At 43.6% G+C, this 9,503-nt stretch overlaps 1 gene segment (V, D, J or C); it reads left to right on the top strand.

Annotated features, from left to right (window-relative positions):
* The first annotated feature begins 6,314 nt into the window (after positions 1-6,314).
* Positions 6,315-7,502, top strand: LOC100983792 (probable non-functional immunoglobulin heavy variable 7-81). The segment is given in 2 exon segments: positions 6,315-6,360; positions 6,445-7,502. Coding segments are annotated over 2 exon segments (378 nt in total).
* The last annotated feature ends 2,001 nt before the right edge of the window (positions 7,503-9,503 follow it).

Here is a 9,503-nt window from a genome sequence, read left to right as displayed (position 1 = left end):
GGGTGTGTTGTTTTGGTGTTTACATATACATTCACTTTTGCATGGGCACATGTATGAGTCTTTGCTGGGCTGTTGCGCACGTATGTGTGTTTGTATGACCAGGAGGTTTTCAAATACATCATTAAATTACATAGTTATATTAATCTTGGCAAGGCACGGTGGCTCAGGCCTGTAATCCCAACACTTTGGGAGGCTTAGGCAGGCAGATCACCCGAGGTCAAGGGTTCAAGACCAGCCTGGCCAACATGGCAAACACCCATCTCTATAAAAAATACAAAAATTAGCCAGGCCTTGTGGCATGTGCCTTGAGTCCCAGTGCAACAGGGAAATGCGGGGTCAGAAATCCCACATGGAGTCCCTACTGGGGCACCACCTAGTCGAGCTGTAAGAAGAAAGCCACCCCCCTCCAGAACCCAGAATGGTAAATCTACTGACAGCTTGCACCGTGTGCCTGGAAAAGTCATATACACTGAATGCCAGCCCATGAATGTAGCCAGGAGGGAGACTGTGCCCTGCAAAGCCACAGGGGCAGAACTGCCCAAGACCATAGGAACCTACCTGTTGCATCAGGGTAACCTGGATTTGAGACATGGAGTCAACAAAGATTATTTCAGAACGTTAAGACTTGACTGCCCGGCTGGATTTCAAACTTGCATGGGGCCTGTACTTTTGGCCAATTTCTCCCTTTTGGAATGGCTGTATTTACACAGTGCCTGTACCCCCATTGTATCTAGGAGGTTGCTGACTTGTTTTTGATTTTACAGACTCATAGATGGAAGGGACTTGCCTTGTGTCAGTTGAGACCTTGGACTGTGGACTTTTGAATTAAGGCTCAAATGAGTTAAGACTTTGGGGGACTTTTGGAAAGTCAAGAATGGTTTTGAATTGTAAGGACATGAGATTTGAGAGGGGCCAGGGGTGGAATCATGTGGTTTGGCTGTGTCCCAGCTCAAATCTCATCTCGAATTTTATCTCCCACAATTTCCATGTGTCATGGGAGGAACCCAGCGGGAGGTGATTGAATCATGGAGGCAGTTCTTCCTTGTGCTGTTCTTTTGATACTGGGTGAGTGTCGTGATATCTGATGGTTTTAAAAATGGGAGTTTCCCTGCACAAGCTCTCTCTTTGCTTGCTGCTATCCCCATGTAAGATACGACTTGCTTCTCCTTGCCTTCTGCCATGATGTTGAGGCCTCCAAAGCCATGTGAAACTGTAAGTCCATTAAACTTTTCCCCTTTAAATTACACAGTCTAGGGTTTGTGTTATTAGCAGCATGAAAACAGACTAATACAGTAAATATCAATCTCTTAAAATATGTTGTGTCTGCATGTGACATAGCAGAGTCTAATACAGGTGGTAAAATAAGTAATCCATGGACCTTCAGATATTAAATCATAGGGTTATTATGGCTGTGTCCCTGAAGGAGTGGACCAGAGGTCATACGCACTAGTGGCAGTACCTTTGGCAAAGGGAGTTCATGGGTTTCTGAAAGTTTTGATAATTTTAATTTAAAAATTAAATTTACCATTTATTTCCTCTTCAACCTTTCCAGAAGATTGTTGGCAGTAAGGACAGCATAGTATTAGAGTAACACTCATGAATTAGAGAGTTATTTTGTAATTAGTCTCCTGAGATTTGCATGAGTCAGTTGATATAGAAATTTATATGTCACAAGTTGAAATATCAATATCAAGAAGATTTCATCAACTGTAATGGCTGTAGTTTTTGGCAAGGCAGTGCTTCAATTCAGCCAGAAAAAAAGACAACAATAAGACTTTCAAATACAAGGGAGTCTGACCTCAGTCTCTCTCTCTCTTGTAAAGACAAAGCTGTGCCAATCAAGATTTTTCTTCAAGCTCTCAGATAGAATCAACATTGGGAATGGAATTTCCAACTTCTCCTGCTCTCAAGTTGAGTGTTTCTGATGTCAGACACGACCTATAGAAATGATTGTGGCTGCAAGTGACTGACAGGTACTGAGTCTAACAGGGACTGAGCCTCTATATCTCTAAGTGCCCTGTCCTAGGAGCAGCTACCAGAGTCAGCCCTAGACTGGAAGTGCCCTCACTGACCCTCTGCCTCACCTGTGCATTCTCTGGCCAGTTCAAGAAATTATACCCTGGAACCTCTTCTCCCAAAAGTACTCCAACTAGTATGTATGACCTATGGTCCACAACCTAAAGGACAGAGTCATAATCATTCTATGACTTGGTGTCCAGAAGGCTTGTGCACTTTAAATTTTACCGCTAATATTAGACTCCACTTTATCACATGCAGACACAGCAGAATATTTTAAGACATTGATGTGTTATGCTGAAAAATTCAACAGTACATAAAAGTTTACTTCCCATCACAGCCAGTGGTTACTACTGAATAAGGATCTGCCATTCCCTAGGGAGGAACTATAATGAATGGTGTGCCCTGTTAGTGGTTATGGATTCGACCCATCTTGTGGCAAATGGCAACATCTTCTTCTTTTATAAGATTAGTTTTCTATTGTGTATACACACCACATTGTCTTTATCTATTTGTCTATCTACTGACAGATTGTTTCCATATCTTGGCTGTGATTAATAGTGTTTCAATAAATATAGGATGCAGACATCTTTACAAGGTGGTAATTTTAATTCCTTTGGGTATATTTCTAGAAGCAGAATTTCTGATCATATATTTCCAGTTTTAATTAATTTAGGAGCGTTTATACTGCTTTCAATAATTGTGGAAATATAGAATGGTGTAGCCATTATGAGAAACAGTTTCAGCTTTGAGGTATGATTTATAAACAAATAATGTTTGATTATGGTTCTTCATGAGAGTTTCTAATGAATATGATGGAAGTCCAAGAAACTTTCTCACCTTAAAGCAATGATGAATTTGCACCCTTATTCCCTTAAAAACAAAAGGTTGAAAGTATGCATGATGGAGGTTGTTGGCAGTGTTCAGAATGATCTCATAAGAGGAGAATCTGTTGGATGAAAATGTTGGGTTTTCAGTCAAAGACACACCAATGCTAAATATGAAACCATGAAGTCAAGTGAGGATCTAGAATGTGTTCACTTGAAGCAACAGCATATTATCAAAGGCAGCTATTGCTCCATCAGAAGGGTGATGAACTTTCGAAACCAGTAAAGTGTGAGAGCACAGTAAGTGATAAAATTGTCACATTTACATAAGTTTAGTATGCCAAGGGCTTGTACAGATTACTCATACACATATATACACAATGTATTTTTGCATACATAGATGTCTAGAGGATAATCCTCTTAGGAAAACTTCTTCAGGTTACAGAAACCTGTGTAAGTTGTAGACCTCATGGGAAGTGTCTCTGTATGAATACTGGTTTATTTTTCAAGAAGGGAAAAATTATCCCTGTTGGAGTAGGCTTCCAATTGTGTAGATTTCTTAATTGCTTCTTGAGTTGTAAGACATGAACCAAAAAATCTACTAAGTAGAGTTTCATGGCTGTGTTGTTAAAAATTTCTTATAAGGTTTCTGTCAATTATTTGAGACTGGTTTTCCTGATGTTTTTCTCCAATAGATAAATTTTCACAAGATCTCAGGAAACCACCACTCAGGTGCTTTTGTTTAAAAGACTAACTTCCCAGGTAAAGAAGCTCCTGTTTAACCATAATTAGCTTGTTTCTCCTGCAAACCATCAAGTTTGAGACCTCATTGTCAAGAATCATGAAAATTTTACACCCCAATTTACTGAAAATCGTGACTCTTTAATATTGATTGGCATTGACAAAAGTGGTTCATTCTCAGAAGTGTCCTATTTTACTGGTCCAAAATATCAGTGAACTGAGAATCCTCCATTAGCTCCCTGTGTCTGCAGCACTGAATAGATTGACAATCTTCAGAGTCATCCATGAAGGAGAGATTCCTGAGGTTCATGGGATTTTTGTAGACACTCAGGTGAACAAAAGAAGGAAACAGAATTGAGGGCTTTCTGCCATTTCCACATCACTAGGAATAATTACCATTTAAGTGTAAAGGTCTACATCATTCAGAATACCCTGCATAATAGGCTGATGCAAAAAAACCCAACCCCACAGAGACTCCGCAGCAACCCTTACAGTTCTTTCAGGGAAGAAATAATCTCCAAGTTAAGGGAGTCAGTAAAGTTGCTCTGAGATACAGTAAAAGTTGGATTGGGCCCAGATTTGTCTGAGTTCAATGCGATTATTATACTCAGCTGCTGCTCCAATATGGACTGAGTATGGATAATTTAAATGAGCCTGGCTGTGTGGTTTGTTATATGAAAATCTGAACTAAATAAACATAAAGGGTACGTCTGGACTAGCGTGAGGGTGAGAGATCCTGGGAGCTCCACCCACCCATACTCTTATCGCCCTTTCCTCCAGGGAACTTCCAGTTTCTCAGGGTGAGAATCCACATAGATCCCTTCATGTCTCTATTATCAGGAGACCAAATCTCTGATAAATACACCCAGACTTTCTTCAGACAGACAAACCAGGGGAAGAGCATTTTTAGAACAGTATCTATGTGAGGAAAGGTAATCCATCGCCATTACAAGCCCATACCAGCAGCCTTCTTTTCATGAAAATGGGTAACATTAGCCAATAGGAGTACATTTAAGAAAATTTTCCTGTGATGTTACAGCCAGAAAAGAGCAAAAATCAGCTTCACTTCTGGAGACTTCCTTTATAGATCACAGACCAGAGAAAGAAGACATCTACAGGATTAAAATTCAACTGTAAAAGCATGTAATGCTTCCGTGTTCCACACATTACGTCTCACCAGTTTAGTCAATAGGGACTAAATATGAGAGTGTGGCAATGCACAAACTCTATCTGAGGAGGAAAACAGGAGAAAAAAGCTTTAGGAAAATAGAGCAATTTGAAGCCTCTGACAACAGCAACTTCAGCACCAATGAAATTATTTCACCCTCATTTGTCTCAAATTTACTTTTCATGAGGCATCTGCAGGGTTCCACAGTGAGACCAGGTGAATTCAATGTGCATGCACTTCCCAAGAGTCCACTTGTATTCTGTTTTCTTTAATTCTGTTTGCAGAAAGTAGACACATATTCAATCTTAGTTCCACTGTAGGGAGTGCTTTTCATGAGAAAAATACCAGAAAAAAGGGCAAACATGGGGCCCACTAATGTAAAAATTAGCCACAATGTGTATGTGTGTGTGTGTGTGTGATGTGTGTGTGTATGTGTGTGTGTGTGTGATGTGTGTGTGTGTGTGTGAATAGTAGAGTTGGAGTGGGCTTCTATCCACATGCACCTGCACCTACAGGTATTATCAGGTACAATAATCAACTGCAGAACCCTAAAGGAAATAAGAGTCCCCCCAAACCCCTGAAGAGTGTTTGGGTTCACCGTGTGTCCAATGATTCAGTGCCTCTCGAGCTCCAGGAAACGGCTCCCTGGTGATGCGTGAGATCTTTTCTTGGGGTCTCCCTGCAGAGTTCGCTGGGTTTCCTAAGGCTGATTCACTATTTCAAAAGATGGTGTGAGAAGCATATGGTGTAAATAAAGCGGAATTCTGAGCCAGGGCACAGCCACTTTATACTGGGCTAGAGACACTGGTAGGAATATACTCTGTCAGCTCAGATAGAAACCTCCCTGCAGGGTGGGGGCAGGGCTGCAGGGGGCGCTCAGGACACACCGAGCACAGTCTTCCGCCCCAGAGCAGGTGCACACGAGGCTGGGGAGAGGTTCCTCTCAGGGCCTGGGACTTTCTTTAAAAATATCTAAAATAAGTATTTCACAAGGACTGCTGATGTTTGTATAAATATCCTATTCAATTGTGAGCATTTATCAAACTGGATGTTGTAATGAGAACCACTTTTATAATGGCGATTTCAAACTCTGCTAGTTATCTTAATAATAGCAGCTGGAGGTCAGGAAGAGATTATTACTTATAAATAAGTGCAATTTTTGGAGAGACACACTCATTCCCAAAATAACGCATTCACATATTAAGGTCTAGAAATGGTTCACGTTGCCCCTGAGACATTCAAATGTGGGTTCAAAGTGAGGTGCTGTCCTCGGGGCGTTGTTCCCCAGTGGAGGAAGCCCTATCAACACAGAGTTCAGGGATGGGTAGGGGATGCATGGCCTCTAACAGGATTACGACTCGAACCCTCAGCTCCTACAATTGTGTCGTCCGTGTGTCATGGATTTTCTCTTTCTCATACTGGGTCAGGAATTGGTCTATTAAATAGCATCCTTCATGAATATGCAAATAACTGAGGGGAATATAGTATCTCTGTACCCTGAAAGCATCACCCAACAACCACATCCCTCCTTGGGAGAATCCCCTAGAGCACAGCTCCTCACCATGGACTGGACCTGGAGCATCCTCTTCTTGGTGGCAGCAGCAACAGGTAAGGGGCTCCCCAGTCCCAGGGTTGAGGCAGAAACCAGGCCACTCAAGTGAGGCTTTACCCACTCCTGTGTCCACTCCACAGGTATCTACTCCCAGGTGCAGTTGGTGCAGTCTGGTCATGAGGTGAAGCAGCCTGGGGCCTCAGTGAAGGTCTCCTGCAAGGCTTCTGGTTACAGTTTCACCACCTATGGTATGAATTGGGTGCGACAGGCCCCTGGACAAGGGCTTGAGTGGATGGGATGGTTCAACACCTACACTGGGAACCCAACATATGCCCAGGGCTTCACAGGACGGTTTGTCTTCTCCATGGACACCTCTGTCGGCACAGCATACCTGCAGATCAGCAGCCTAAAGGCTGAGGACACGGCCATGTATTACTGTGCGAGATACACCATGTGGAAACCCACATCCTGAGAGTGTCAGAAATCCTGATGTAGGAGGCAGCTGTGCTGAGCTGAGGCAGTGATGCAGCAGTTTCCTTAACTTCCATCTTATCTCATTTTGCATCGACATCCACCTTTATATTAGCCAAGAATGTGGAATAGACGGGTGCTCCTAAGAGATCCTTAACTTGCCCATTTTAATGGGTTTTCCAGAAGATGTGAGAAGCCACTTTGTTAGCAAAGCATGCCAAAGCCATGCCCTGCTCCAGACACATGTGAGCCCATTTTCTGCTCTTTGCTTAACTGACGAGCTCTCATCAGTGCACCTGGGCTAATTTCACATCAGGTAGAGGAATATGTTCTAAAGGAAAGCTAATTTTGTAATAGCAATTCCTGCTTAATAACCTTCAGCTTCATTGTTTTTGTGTAATCTATCAACAAATTATGTTAGTTCAAGGTTCTCAATGGGAGTTTCTAATAAATAGCAGGGATGTATAGAAGTTCCCCTAATTAAAACAATTGTGAACACAATCTTGGTATTCAGCTGTGTCTCCGCCCTTCTTACCATTCACCACAAAGTAATTCTCACTTCTGGAAGCTGGGTTCATTTTCAAATTAGTTTTTTTTTTTCATTTTAATATCTCAAGGTTATTGTACATGACTATTTTAGCAGAAATTGAATTTTGGGAAATTGAACTAACCAACTGAAAATAAATTCACAACTAAATAACAAGATGCCAGAATATAATTGGCTCCAGGCTTTGTTAATTCAGCAGTTTACCTACCTAGGCATTATATTTACACATCTTCATGCTACTTTTACAGTCAACTCCCATTATGTAAGAAATGGTCATACACCATTTCTTACATATGGTAAGATATCTACGATGGATATTCAGAACTACGATAAACATCGGATGCATCCAGGTTTGTCTGAACTCACTGAGATTATTACACTCAGCTGCTGTTTCAATGTGTCTGAAGGTGTAAATGACAATTCCAATGACTTGGGTGTGTGGATGGTTTTACATGAGACTTTAAGGATAGAACAATATTGACCCTGTTCCAAAATCTGTCCTTGTTCCATGATCACACTCATCTCCCAGAACAGCTCCTTCAACACATTTCCTATCTGGATGAAGAGGACTCTGTGCTTGGTGAGGGGAGGCCACAGGTAGAGAACTGAGTTCTCAGAGGGCACAGCCAGCATCCTACTCCCAGGGTGAACCCGAAAGACTGCGGCCTCCCTCATCCGTTTTCATCTCTCCATACAAAGGCACCACCCACATGCAAATCCTCACTTAAGCGCCCACAGGAAACCACCACACATTTCCTTAAATTCGGCGTTCTGCTTACATGGGAAATGCTTTCTGAGAGTCATGGGCCTCGTGTGAAAAGAACATGAAAGACCTGTGGTTCTTCCTCCCCCTGGTGGCAGCTCCCAGAAGTGAGTGTCTCCAGGATGCAGATATGAAGATATGGGAGGCTGCATCTGAGCCCAGGGCTCACAGTGGGTCTCTGTGTTCACAGGGGTCCTGTCCCAGGTGCAGCTGCAGGAGTGGGGCCCAGGACTGGTGAAGCCTTCGGAGACCCTGTCCCTCACATGCGCTGTCTCTGGTGACTCCATCAGCAGTGGTATCTGGTGGAGCTGGGTCCGCCAGTCCCCAGGGAAGGGGCTGCAATGGATTGGATACATCTATTATAGTGGGAGGAGCTACTACACCCCGCCCCTCAGGAGTTGAGTCACCATGTCAGTAGAAACGTCCAAGAACCAGTTTTCCCTGAAGCTGGGCTCTGTGACCGCAGGGAGGCGGAGGGGGCGGGCGCAGGTGCCGCTCAGGACCAGCAGGGGGCGCTCGGGGCCCACAGAGCACGAGGCCGGGTCAGGAGCAGGTGCCGGGAGGGCGGGGCTTCCTCATCTGCTCAGGGCTCTCCCTCCTCGCCAGCACCTCAGCTGTCTCCAGGGCTCCTCTTTCTTTATTATCTGTGGTTCTGCTTCCTCACATCCTTGTGGCAGGCAAGAAAGGAGGACGACAGGCCTGGTGCGGTGGTGTATGCCTGTAATCCCCGCACTTTGGGAGGCCGAGGCGGGTGGATCACCTGACGTCCGGAGTTCGAGACCAGCCTGACCAACATGGAGAAACCCCGTCTCTACTAAAAATACAAAATTAGCCAGGCGTGGTGGCGCATGCCTGTAATCCCAGCTACTCCGGAGGCTGAGGCAGGAGAATGGCTTGAACCTGGGGGGCGGAGGTTGCTGTGAGCCGAGATCGTGCCATTGCACTCCAACCTGGGCAACAAGAGCAAAACTCCGTCTAAAAAAAAATAAAAGGAAGAAGACAAATTTTCCTCTTACAGTCGAAGTATCAACAATACTAGGAACTTGCCTACGAGTTCCTGAATGGCCCCTTTTTTCCTTCTTGATTAAAAAAAATTTCTAATGCTTCTCACCATCTCTTGATTTGTGTCGTCAATTGAATTGTGCCCTCTTTGAAATTCATATGCTGAAATCTTAAATCCAGTGGATCTATATTGGAATTTTAAGTATATAATTAAGGTTAAATGTGGTCATACGTGTGAGACCCTAAAGCAATAGACATGTTGTCTTTATAAGAAGAGGAAGAGACACCAGAGACCTCTCACTTTTCAGTGCACATAGAAAGGAGGCCATGTGGAGACATAGTGGACTAGAAGGTGGCCCTGTGCAAGCCAGGAAGAAGCCGCACCAAGAACCAGCCCTGCCAGCACCGTGATCTTG

Source organism: Pan paniscus, chromosome 15 (assembly GCF_029289425.2).
Source record: "Pan paniscus chromosome 15, NHGRI_mPanPan1-v2.0_pri, whole genome shotgun sequence".
NCBI lineage: Eukaryota > Metazoa > Chordata > Mammalia > Primates > Hominidae > Pan > Pan paniscus.
The sequence above is the reverse complement of the archived record's forward strand: the minus strand, read 5'-3'. Positions and strand labels throughout refer to the sequence as shown.